Here is a 13,602-nt window from a genome sequence, read left to right as displayed (position 1 = left end):
TTACCTGGAATTCTTCTCTAAGACCTGTCCCTCTTCATTAAGGTGGTCCCTAACCAGGTATTCCCCACTTTTTGAAAGTTCACTTTAAGCTACTTCCTTTTATGATAGACCTATATTAGCACCTGATTTGGCTAATGGAAAGAGATCCAAAGAAGATTTTCACTTTTAGGAAAAAAGGCAAAAAATGAAAATAGCATGCAGTGTGTTTCACAGCCAGTGGTTACAGAGGCAGCACACACCCTGAGCGGTGAGAGCGGCACTGCCAAGCTCCTTCCCCTGGAACCACACTCAGCATCTCAGCATCAGGACGCCCTAGCTTTGAACTGCGTCTGTGAGCATCTGTGCTTGATCTCGATTTATTTCATGCACCTGTTAGCAAGATGTGTCCTTTGGTAATTGCTTCTTCACCTCAACGCTATTTCGGCTGAGGAACGGTGCTACTTTCGGATAGCGGGGGAAACCTTTAGAGAGTACACACTGAAAAGGCGGGATAAGTCACTAATTCCTTCTGCTTCATTAGCAATTTTCAGAGGAAGGAGTAGGTCTAAAACCTACCTCCAATGATGACTCATGAGGTTCCTCTTTTCTTTCTTACTTCAGAAAATTCGGCTTTCTCTTTTTCTGTATCCACCTAGCTCCCTAGCTCCCTGCCTACCTATCAGGGAAAACAAGCAGCCCCTGATATCCGAGAATAACCTGATACCCACAGCCAGGCCTCCTGTCCTTACAGATGGGCCTGATGCTTACAGTTGAGCTGTGCTGTTCTATTCTTGGAAATAAACAATCTCACAGAACAGCTACTTCAAAGTCGCCGTACAACCCACAAAATACCAAACACTCCCCTCTGGCGGCTAATATGAGTGACTTCTGCTTATGAGCCATTTCAGCTTTATCCTCGCTCTAGTCCGCCTTCCCTGTAGATAACACTTATGAGATATTCAATCACAGTATTGCCGCTGCTTTCTGGCAACACCCAATTTAGAACAACTCCTTAGGTCTGCCCCCAAGTTGCCCAACCAAAGCCCAAAGTTCATATTAGGCTCTTTCTCACTCTGTTCCTGAGATGCCTCCTTCACTGCCCCCTCTCACCTGCTTCACCATGGTGTACAGTCTTTCCTTGCTGCAGTGAGTGAGAAAAATAAATTCAACTTGTTCAAGTACAGGTGTCCCTGATGGCCTTTTGATGAAGGAATCGAAGAATATACACATATATATGTATGTATTATATGGTGTGTTTCAACCTATTTCAGTTATTATTCTTTTTGATGCTTAAATTATCCCAATTTTGTTAGTGAGAGATCCTTCAAGCCAGCTTAAATGACTCTTTGGCAGGACACCATTAGTCACCGAAAGCATCCTTGTGTTTCGGCACACAAAGATGTCCTAAGCTCATTAGGTATATTCCCTGTCCCAGATCTGCATAAAAATTAAAAGAGTAATATGACCCAATGACTTCTAGGATGTGGTAAGTAAGTCAAATACTTTCATAGCTTGATGGTTGAAGTTGAATTTTTATAATGTTTTGGGAAAGAACTGTAAGATATTTACTAATAATAGTTAAAGCATTCATACTTACTGACTCAGCAAGCCCAATTTGAGAATCTAAGAAAAAGGAACAAAAGTAAGAGAGTGTAAGAATTTATGCACACGGATATTTAGTGCAACATTGTATTGGCAAAAGAATGGAAACTGAATATCCGTCAAAGAGAAACGGGGGACTAAATTACAGTACATAATATAGATTATAGAATATAAGGCAGCTGTTTTTTTTAATGAGGTAGAGCTATAGCTACAAAATATCCATGTAATACTGATAAACAAATGAAACTTTTTGCAGTGTGATATATATGCAACATAGTCTAATTTGGAGGGAAGAAAATCATCCTATGTTTGTACTTTTGCTTGGACACGAAGGAAGTTTATTACACTTAACTCAAAGGAGTGGGGATGGAGTCAAACCATCTTCGATTTGTTCTAGTGTGCAGCACATACATATTCCTTTTTCATTTGCCAAAAAAAGTAAAATATGAGGAAAAATAAGAAACAATAATCAAATTAAAAAATGGATTTTGATTTAAATAGCTTTTTGTTTATAACCAATCTGTAAGATAAAAGATAGACATTTTAGGGAGTTTCTTAACAAGGGCCTGGGTTTCTCCCAGGAGGCTATGGCATCAAAGCCTCCATCTGGCATATTGAGACCCAGGTCTCAAGTTAAGAACTCTTGTGGCTTGGACTGAGCTACTCGTATTTCTTCAACCCACTGTAACAAAGAGAAAAGGGCTTGACTCAAGTAATGAGGAGAGAGTTCACCTTGTAGCATCATAGACTGCCCATAACTAAAGTTTGTATTTGGCCGTTGACCACAAAATGTACAAACATGGAACTTTTATGGGACTGGGGACAAAACAACTCTGGGAAAAGTACCTAAAGTCATTATATTTTTGTGATTTAAAAATAAATTAACAGAGTTTTTCAAAGATATGGGCACTAAAGCTAAATGGAAAAGAAAGCTGAAATGAGAAAAAGGTTCATCCTTACCACAGCAGAAGAACTTTCTGCCCAAGTGATTTCCGTTTTCTAGGTGATTGGGTTTGCATTCTGGCTACACTTATGCAATAGTTCTATGTATGAGTAATTTTAGAGTTCCACTCAGCAATTCTAGCTCCACTGATAAAGCCTTCTTGTGGGTGAAATAGTATGTTTACCTTTATCAAAAATGCATTTCCATATGAGAGTAATTTGTGACAAACATAAGAAAAATAGAGATGCTATAAACAAGCCAGGGCTCTGCTCATGGCCGTGAGAGCTTTCAGTAATCACATATTACGTAGTTTAAGTACAGTTTTCTGATGGCACAATAGCCCCGAGCAGTTTTTTATGTTTTGTTTTTAAGACATGAGGCATTATCCAGCAAGTACACTGCCTGCAAACCTAACGTTACAGGAACAGGAAGCCTAATCATTCCCCTCTTTCTCTGAAAACACTCCCCATGTATCTTGCTGTGGTTTCAACAGAGCTGAGAGGAGGTGACTCTCCCCATGTTTAATCTCATGACATAGCTGTAACAGCTGCTGTTTGGGGCACCCATTTGTCACATTTCCTGCTTAAATACCTTCAATAAATTAGTTACGGGGGTGGGCAGGAAGTGGGGAATGGTGAGTAGTGAATCTTCTCCCCAAGCAAAAATACTTAAAATTTCAAGTTTCACCTGGGACCAAATATTCTCTATAACTCACCTAATTTCTTCCATTGGTGACCAGGGTTGTTGTGCTACTTGCCTTCCCTTATGTTACTTAAATCTTAGAGAGTATCCTTAGTCAAATAACTTTTGTCTTCTATCAAAAAAAATATTTCTCTAACTTTACTATCCCTGGGGCATACCACACTCCCTTCCCTTTCTTCACTGCATGCCCCCCGCCATGAGGTTGATGATAGCATTGGACTATGTGCTCCATATCCCTTCTCTGCTAATGTAACCCCCTCCTGCCTTCTATTCTTTGGATGGAAACCTCTATTCCAGGCTTGGCAAATACCTGGTGGACACTCGAGGCTATACTTTCTATCTACAGAAGCTGGCACATGAGACTTACCATTCTAGGTATAGGATATTTCTTCTTTTCCATTTAAAATGATTTTTTAATATAAACACACTTTATATAAAGTAGCACAATGCCAAGCACATAGCAGACAATACATATTTGTTAAACTAAATATTCTCAGTCATAAATCTGACTCTTACATACAAAGCTTGGGGTGATGTGGCCCATTGTGAATAGATGAGAATGATGTGATCGGGAGATATGGGTTATAAAGAGTCAAGGCAACACACAAGTGCTGCAATCAATGAGCAATTTATCAGCACCCGAGTCACTTTGCCATTGGTTGGAGATGGCAGAAAGTGGTCCCTACCGGTTCCAACTAAGGCAGTTGAAAGGAGTGCACACTTAAGATAATCTCTCCCAACAGATTTTAGGGTCAATTCTATGAAAGGAACTTATCTAAGTATCTAGAAAATAAGGCACAGAAATAACTGCTCACCTCTAGAAATGGATAAAAATACATGCTGGATACATAGAAGAGAGCAGTAATTTCATTCATTTTATTATGAGTATATTTCTATAGACCACGACTGGCTGGTAAAACATTCTTACTTATTGAATCTCATACTTATTTACATGGATGTTCGCAAATAATAGCAACAGTAAGCAACATTACTTCTAAAGGTCCAAGTGCCTTATATAATTCATAGTGTCAAAATCATATTATTTTAACTGATATAATCCAAAAGGATATGTTAGAACAAAATCCAAATGTTTTCTTTTAACTAAAAATGTTGGAGGTATAGCATGAAAATGGCTACAGCAACTTGAGTTCAAATTTCCACAATGCCCAGGGAGTTGCACAAACTCTCAGAGCCTTGATTTCTGATTCAAAAGAAGACTTATACTCATGAGCTTCCACTATACACTGGTCAAGCTTTCGTCTTAAAATTCTTCCCAATTTAGCAAGACTGTCCTACACTCCCTAGATGTGCCAGATGGCTAAGGATTATAGACATTGCATGTATGCCTTCCCATCTTTCTGCCCTTAAAGCATGGAGAGTTCTGCCTCCTTTATTTTTTAACTTGTATTTCAAATAATAATAGTCATAAAAAATAGCAGTTACAAAGAATGCCTCAATACCCTTCACCCAGATTCTCCAAATTTTGATATTTTACCAAAATTTCTTTATCATCTTCTCTCTATACATACATATATATGTAAAGTATATATATATATATATATATATATATATATATATATATATATATATATATATATATATATATATTTTTTTTTTTTTTTTTTTTTTTGCGGTACGCGGGCCTCTCACTGCTGCGGCCTCCCCCGTTGCGGAGCACAGTCTCCGGACGCGCAGGCCCAGTAGCCATGGCTCACGGGCCCAGCCGCTCCGCGGCACCGCACGTGGGATCCTCCTAGACCGGGACACGAACCCGCGTCCCCTGCATCGGCAGGCAGACTCTCAACCACTGCACCACCAGGGAAGCCCCTAGATATATATTTTAAAGAACACATGAAACTAAGTTACAGACATGCTTTCCCTTTACTCCTAAAACTTCAAGCTGTATTTTTCTAAAAAAAAAAAAAAAAAAAAAAAGACATTCTTTATATAACCACAGTATAAATTACAAAATCAGGAAATTATCATTGATACTATACTGTCCTCTAATCTATAATATATAAATTAATCATTTTTTCTCACTAATGTTCTTTACAGAAAAAAGAAAAAATCCAGTCCACATATTTTTAGACTCCTTTAATCTTTCATGAACTTAACAGTTTTCATGAGTATTGGTGAGTTATTTTGTAGATTGCCCCTTAGTTTGAGTTTTCCCTATGTTTCCTCATGATTAGATTTAAGTTATGTATATTTGGTAGGAAGAGCAGAGGATGATGTCATATCCTTCTCAGTGCATGATATCGGGAGGCATATGATTTGTGTTTGTTCCATTACTGGTGTTGTTCTCTTTGATTACTCCGTTTAGGTGTTGTCTGTCAGGTTTTTCCACTGTAATGTTATTGTTTTTTCCCTTGGAATTAAGAAGTAACTTGTGGGAAGGTACTTTGAAACTATATAAATATAGATTTTCTCAACAAATTTTCATCCTTAGTATCCACTGATGATTCTTTTCTGCTTCTTTCAAAGTTTCTTCTTGCATCACACAGTATTTTCTCAAGGTAAACCGATAATATCCTCCTTTTCCTTATAAAAAATATTTTGTAATGGCTTGGGCAATTCTGTAGAAGTGCAGTTTTTGCTGTAGTAACTTTATCCATTAGAATGTTGTGAGAATTTAGTAGAAAAAAAATTAAGCTTTCGATTCCCCCCTTGCTTTATGTGTAGAATTAATAGCAGATAATTCTAGTACAATTAAACTAGTTCCATAATTCAGCAAAACTGTTAAGACCCATTGATTAAAATGTACTAACAGTAATTACTTAAAAAGACATGAATTTGATAAATCTCAAAATGGGCTTCCAGGGAGGAGGTGAAAGTGAGAAAATTAGAGATGACAAGCTAATGTTGTTGTTATTTAAATTCACAATAACAAAGGCAGGCCTGAATTATCTTGGCATATTCAAGATACACATTTCTTCCAGCAAGACAATGAGTGAGAGAAAGAGGCTCTCCATTTGAAATTAAATATTGATGACATTGCTTTCCACACTCTCTTTCCTTGAGGTTGCTAGAGTAGTTGTTTCTTTGTTTTACAAATATTTATTTGAATCATAGGGCTTTCTGTTTTATTCTGCATAATCTCTTCATCTCTCAGGATGTTCCTTCACTGCCTTCAACTCTGGGAATGTAAATTTCACTCATGGGTGGCAACTGGAGAAAGAGTCATAGAAAAAGTGATGGAACTCCTACTGGGCAAGAAACATGAAATTATTCACTGGAACCAGAAATATATTCATTCAGATCTCTTGAGATCACCTAAAAACCATTTGTGGCTATATTTTCTCTGAGGTTCCTAATAGGGTACAGTTTTAAGGGTCTTTAGCAGTTGAGACAATACATCACCTCAGTGACTTCAATGGAAGCTCTTTAATAATGTGGTCCATTCCTGTGAAGCTCCACTCCATAAGCGAAAGCACCATATACCTGGAGAGCACTAGCCTTCAACCTTGGCTGTACATTGTAACCACCTGGCTCCCATTCTGACTTCTGATATTAGTAGTCTGGGATATGGCCTGGCATTCAGGGCTTTTAAAAGATCCCCAGGTGATTCTAACAGGCAGCCAAAGTTGGGAACCTCTGCTGTAGAAAGGTTTTGTTTTCCCCTTCAGGCCTAAGAAATAAAATTCCTTATTTATGCAGATTTCTGTGACTCACGATACTTTCAGGATCCCCCATCTAATGTATTTCTATACATATGAGTGGACAGAAAAACAATTCAAGGCTGAGAACAACAGAAGATTCCCAAACAGCCATCACTGGGACCAATGTTATCCATAGGCAAATAGCTGCCTAAATAAGTGGTTTCAGAGGTACTGGAACTATGTCCCTAAAATACCTCCTTCCTACTAACTGCTGGAAGTCCCTCAAAAGGAGAAAGAATCTTTTATTCCATATTTAGAATGAAGACTTAAAATGCAAACAGCTTGGGACAAGGTAACTCACTGTCTCAAATCCAGTGGTTGACAAGAGAATATTTTCTGGGAGCAAGTTTAAAGGTGAACACACACAGAGACAGATGGCAGGAAGGAAATCTAAAAGAGGTGTGAAAGGGATGCTGAAAAGGGAGGCCAGGGCTGCTTGGTCCTAGGACTGTCACCAAGAGAGACTGTGGAATCTCCTTCTTCAGCAATATATTCTAGCTGAGATGATTGCATATTATCCCACTTGAAAGAATGTTGGTTGCCTAAATAATATCTCAGATTTTAACTTTACTTTTTTTTTTTGATATACATTTCTACAAATGCTTTTTCTGCAAAAATTAATATGATCATGCGTTTTTTCTTCTTCAGACTGTTAATTTGTTGGATTACATTGATTGATTTTGAAAACTGAATTGCCCTTGCATTCTAGGGACAAACTGCACTTGCCATGGCATATTATTCTTTTCCATATATTGCTGGATTTGATTTTGTTGATGAATACTGCTGGAATATTTTGTTGAGGAGGTTTTTGTTTATATTCATGAAGGACACTGGTCTGTAGTTTTCTTGTGTTGTCTTTGCCTGGTTTTACTATCGAGTTAATGTTGGCCTCGTAAAATGAGCTGGAAGATATTCCCTCCTCTTTTTTTTTCTGGAAGAAAGTGTGTAGAACTAATGTTATTTCTTATTTAAATTTTTGATAGAATTTACCCATGAAACCATCTCAGCCTGCAGATTTCTTTTCCAGAAGGCCTTTAACTATTATAGTACTACAAGTTATCTATTTCAACATGGCTGAGGAATTGTTCCATTTAATCTAAGTTGTTGAATTTATATTGTAGAATTGTTCATAGTATTGCCTATTATCCTTTTAATGTCTGTGGAGCTTGTAATGATTTCCCTTTCTTAATTTATGACAATGGTAATTTGTTTCTTCTCTTCCCCCCTTCCTCCCTTCCCTCCTTCCTTTCTTTTTCTTCCTTCCTTCCTTCCTTTCTTTCTTGTCACTCTTGCTTGAGGCTTACCAATTTTATCGCTCTTGCAAAAAACAAGATTTTGTTTCACTGGTTTTCCTTGTTTTTCAGTTTTCAATTTCATTGATTTCTGTTCTTTATTATTTCTTTTCTTCTGCTTGCTTAGGTTTTATTTTGCTCTTGTTTTCTAGTTTCTTAAGGAGAAAGTTGATTGAAGACCTTTTTTCTTTTCTAATGTAAGCATTTAATGGTGTAAATTTTCCTCTACATAGTACTTACTTTTCAGAGCCCTCCAATAGCTCCTCATTGCATTCTTTCCAGGTTTTATAGCTGCATTCAGTGCGAGACACATGATGGAATATGCTTACTCAGAACCAGCTAGTCTTTTTAAATAAAAATTTTCCAGGAGTCTTCTGTCAAAGAAAATGCCTCTATTGCACATTATCTGAGCACTTAATGTGCTTCATTATTTAAACAAGATAAAAGTGTGGCACTTTTCTGGTGATATGCCAGAAGTGCATGCTTAAAGCTAATGGTTACCATGAAAAACTTTTTTCATGATTAGTGCTTAGCTTTTGCACAATTTATTATTAATTATTCCTCCAAACTCCTGTTAGAGAGGAAAATATTATTAACCGTTCTTAAGAAGAAAAAGCCAGGGGCCTCACAAGAAAAGTCTTTAGGTTGGAGCCTGAACTGATACATTCTCTAGCACAGAGTCATTCCTCAGCTGTGCCCAGTCTACTAACAAGCCTATTAGAGGCATTCTTCATTTCTGTTACAGTGTTTTCCATCTCTAGCACTTCTTTTGTTTTTTTCCTTGGATTTCCTCTCTCTGCTTACATTGCCCATCTGTTCATGAATGTTGTCTACTTAACTCATTGGAGCCCTAGGCATATTAATCGTATCATGTTTTAAATCCCTGGTCTGATAATTCCAATATTCCTGCCATGTCTGGTTCTGATGATTGCTCTGTCTCTTCAAATTGTGTTTTTTGCATTGTAATTTTTTCTTACTAGCCAGACATGATGTACCAGGCAAAAGGAGCTGCTACAAATAGATCTTTAGTGACGTGGTGGTGAGGTATTGGGGGAAGGAAGCTTCTACAGTCCTATGATTAGGTCTCGGTCTCTTAGTGAGCCTGTGCCTTTGGACTGTGAACTTCACAAATGTTTTTCAATTCCTTCTCTCTCCTTAGGTGTAACAGGATGGCTAGAGTTGGGTATTTCCCTTCCTTCAGGTCAGCTATATTCTGATAATCCATGTTAGGCTCTGTTTAACTAATTTCTCCTGAGGGCAGGTTTGTTTAGAAGAACAGAATGCTCTGTTGTGTTTCACAAAGGTTCCTTTCCCTTCCCTCTGCCAGAAACATGAGGCGATTTTTCTCCCATATTTGTTGTGGGAATCTGGTCAAGCTTCTGGAAGTAAATCTCACAATATTGTGGGGTCTCTCATATGACTGGGTCCATCAGGAGTTTTCAATTTTCAGATCTGTACACACTGAGTCTCCAGCAATTTGCCAATTACAGTTCAGGTTTGCCTACCCCAGGCCTGGTTCCTGTGGCCATTACTGCTTGTGAGTCTCTGCTCCAGAACTGTGACTCCTGGTATTCACCTGTCTCTCCAATCTTGGGGGCAGTGGTTTGCCCTGTGTCCTCCCTTCTCTTACAGAGCCAAGAAGAGTTGTCACTATTTCAGTCTGTTCAGCTTTTTAACTTGTTGTTAGGATGGAGAGGTGACTTCCAAGCTCTCTATGTGTGGAACTGGAAACTTGAAGTCCCGGCTGGAGCCTCTAAAGATTCAGTCCATGTCCCCAATTCAAACGGCACACGAGAAAAAATGGACTCCCTCTAGACATTCCTATGACCCACCTTGCTGACTCCCCAGTCCATTTGGTTGGACCTAGAAACAGCAAGTGGACTCAGATGAACTAAGGTAGCTGATCTTATGGCACAGTCATTTTTCAGTGTTTATAAAGGAAAAAAAATAAGGGAATAGGGCTTCCCTGGTGGCGCAGTGGTTGAGAGTCCGCCTGCCGATGCAGGGGAAACGGGTACGTGCCCCGGTCCAGGAAGATCCCACATGCCGCGGAGCGGCTGGGCCCATGAGCCATGGCCGCTGAGGCTGCGCGTCCGGAGCCTGTGCTCCGCAACGGGAGAGGCCACAACAGTGAGAGGCCCGTGTACCGCAAAAAAAAAAAAAAAAAAAGGAATAAGCCAGGTTTATGCTTCCAAACCCCGAGGCTGCAGACTGTTGCTCTTACTCTCCTTTGTCAATTATACAATGATACTTTACCATTTTCTTTCTAACCCTATATGTTTTCATGCTTAGTATTTGCATTTGCTAAGAAGGCATCATTCTGGCTTCTATCTTTGTAGTCATGGTCATGTTTCTCTTTATTAATTCATACAGAAATCAATATAAACAATGCACATCACTCAGATGAGTATGTGAGGCACCAGCTTATACATCAGACCCTTAAATTCCACATTTTGTCACAGTGATTCAGGGTGCATACTTCCAGCCCCTCAATTGTACTTTGTTTTTATCCCTTTCTTAGTGAAGATGAACAACAGAGAACCCCCTACTTTTCCTTCCAGGAATCACTATATTTTTCCTTCACTATTACAACTCTATAATTTGATCTTTCATGGCTGTAATTATAAGAGTAGAACTTTGGAACTAGTTTCTGAACATTAAAATAAGCAAATTTAAATAAAGCTACCAACTGAGGGGTCCTTTTTACCACGGAGTAGTTTATGAGAATCACTGTATGTGCTTTGTCCCTAGAATACCAATTTTTAAGAATTTGAACCCAGAAAAAAGTGAATTAAGCCCTATAATGTTTGCCAACCTCAGTTAAACATTGCTGGGTGATTTTAAGCCTCCCCTGAAATCCCGCAGCATCTTCATCATAACCATCAATCACATTTGGGGAACAGATGTGCAGAGGTGACAGTTTGTAGAGAATTCTGGTTAACGGAATGTCAGCTAACCAAGAGTTCACTCTCCAGGCAGTGTTTCAGGCACCAGGAAGGATTTACTTACGTATTGACACAGATGACAAGTTCTTTTTCTGACCTGTCTGAAACTTTTCTACTCTGCCTGCAGTCAACTCCCAGCAGCATCCTGGCCACAGATTATGACCATCTGGATCATAATATTGGAAAACATGATGCTTAGCAAAACCGACATGAGGGTGATACCAGGAGTTGTCCACATCGTAATATATATGTGGTGGGAAGAGACGTGAATTTACCTTCCCCAGAGAAGCCCAGATTTCCTCAGGGATGAGTCTCTGCTTCCTGCACCAACTGCTCAGATTGTAGCATGTTTCATCTTTTTCTTGTCATCAAGGCATGACTTGCTGAGAGCCAGAGACAGCTTAAATTTCACTTATATTCTAAATGACAGAAGAAAGTAGAAAAGTCTATAATCACTGGTACTCATGGTTACCAGGACCCTCATGTGGTGACATCACTGTGCCTATTTGGCAGCCATGACATTCCCTCCTTAGATGTGTTTTTCAGTCTTTATCTCTACTCACATCAATTGCATATACCCATACATAGCTTCCACCATCCACTGATAGCATACAATTTTAAGAGCCTGGAAATTGGAGTGCGTATTCCTTGGGAAAGTTACTCACTCTTTTCAAGCCTCCATTTCCTGTAAAATGGGGATAATGACCCCGTACTTGCAGAAGTGTTGTGTCTGGGACAGAGGAGATGCCCCGGAATTGGAAATTATCATTGGCAGCTCTCCTCTCCCTTGAGTACCTGACTGTTCTAATTACCAAATAAAGTTACCCCATGTGTCTTTCAAGCTGTGCCTCATGAAGCAGGGTCCTACCAACTCCATCTGGTTCCATCACACGGGACATGCCAGGACATGGTCAATCAGATTGTAAATCAGGAGACCTGCTCTCAGCAGTTGATCTATTTAAAACATATCAGCATTTAGGACGATGGTTTGTGGGATCTGCTAAAGCTCAGAGGGAAAAAGTAACTTGAAGAAACATAGAATTAAGGTAAAAAAGGGGGATATTCACCTGATTATAAGCTCAGAAAAAGTTTTTCAAGGGATGTCACTGGTTTTAAACTAAACAGAAACGTGTTTTAATAATATTATTTTGTAAGCTGGCTAATTTGTGCAGGCATATAGATGTGGAAATACCTCTGACCTATATCCACAGTTTCTTTTCCTGTGACCATAGGCATTTCTGTTCGAATGCAGTGTTATACAGCTGACAGGGCTCTTCTAGTCCCACAGCCAAGCAGAGGGCTCTTTCCTTCCTGCTGATGGTTTTAAATCTTCTGTCCTTCTCCTCTCTGGCTCCCCCGCTCTGGGAAAAAGACACACATGAATCAACACAGCGTCCATGTCATAGTGTCATCCTTCCCCTATTTAGCAATCTCATTCAAGCTAATTAGTTTGTAGAAATACATGTCCTGTTGAGTCAGGATAGAATGTGTGTGATCTTTAACCTAGATGTTTGCTAATTACTCCTCATCTCTTTCCCTAAGCCCATCCTACCCACTCAGGATGGAAGATCAAGTTTTTCTGTGCTGCTGTTTCAGGTCTTTCAGCCTAAGTTCCTTGGTACAGGTTTTGATGATCAGTTTTACAGATTCAGAAATAAATTTAAAAATTGGCCTGAGGTGTATTAGTCTCTGGAAGAGGGGCTCACCTAAGAGATACTAACAACAGACAGATTTATAAGCTATATCGCCTGTGTATCAAAATATAGGGGGATACAGATGCAGCTAAAGAACCATGTCTGATAATCAGTAAGTGGCAATGCCTCAATTAAGGGTCCGTCCTGCTGGGGAAAAGCTGAGATAGAACAGAAGGTTATTTGGTGATGGAGTATCAGAACAATCCACATAAGATACCCCTAAGGCAGTGGTTTTCAACCAGGAGTGATTTTACCCCCCAGGGGATATGTGGCAATGTCTGGAGACATTTTGGGTTGTCACAGCTGGGAAGGGGGTGCTGCTGTCATCTTGTGAGCAGAGCCCGGGGGCACTGCTGAGCCTACAATGCACAGGAGAGCCCTCCCAGCCAAGAGTCATCCTCCCCAGAGTGTGCACACTGCTGAGGCTGAGGAGCCTGCTGTAAGAGGCAGTTCTGACCAAGTTTTAAATCTCTCATCTCCTTCTTCTCAGCGTACAGGTGAAACACAAAACTACTCAATAAATCAAATTAAATGATTAACCTTCCTATAGCACCAACAAAATGCTAACTAGCAAATGTCCCAGTTGTTCCCCACGACAAGCAGTGAATGCTTTCTGGCTCATTTTTTCTTCCTCTGAATGAGAGGTGACAGCATCATTTAAGAATATGTATTTCCTTTTAGGCACTGTTTGCGTGAAAGGAGGAAAGTGAGCTGGGAGGAAAATCTTCAAGTTCTGATCAAGCCACAAAAGGACGATAAAGCCCACATCCCACGCTGGATGAATGT

General features: G+C 39.4%; 1 protein-coding gene across 16 annotated transcripts in view; it reads right to left on the bottom strand.

Moving 5' to 3' along the window:
• The window catches only part of NPY (neuropeptide Y), a 131,589-nt gene that overhangs the window by 42,546 nt on the left and 75,441 nt on the right, over positions 1 to 13,602 (bottom strand). For 11 of the 16 annotated variants that reach the window (XR_013829725.1, XR_013829726.1, XR_013829727.1 and 8 more), the window contains 2 exons: positions 11,398 to 12,483; positions 1,577 to 1,602 (listed from right to left, as the gene is read on the bottom strand). Coding sequence is in view for 1 of the 16 variants with exons in the window: in XM_079931377.1 (XP_079787503.1) it covers positions 12,322 to 12,483 (162 nt within the window). In the remaining 15 variants the exon portion in view is untranslated. Of the gene's footprint in view, positions 1 to 1,576; positions 1,603 to 10,879; positions 12,484 to 13,602 lie in introns of those variants that run through there. The other 5 variants (XR_013829729.1, XR_013829730.1, XR_013829731.1 and 2 more) reach the window with 5 other exon arrangements.

The sequence above is a fragment of the Stenella coeruleoalba genome (genome assembly GCF_951394435.1).
Source record: "Stenella coeruleoalba genome assembly, chromosome: 9".
Taxonomy (NCBI): Eukaryota; Metazoa; Chordata; class Mammalia; order Artiodactyla; family Delphinidae; genus Stenella; species Stenella coeruleoalba.
This window is presented reverse-complemented; position numbering and strand designations above follow the sequence as displayed.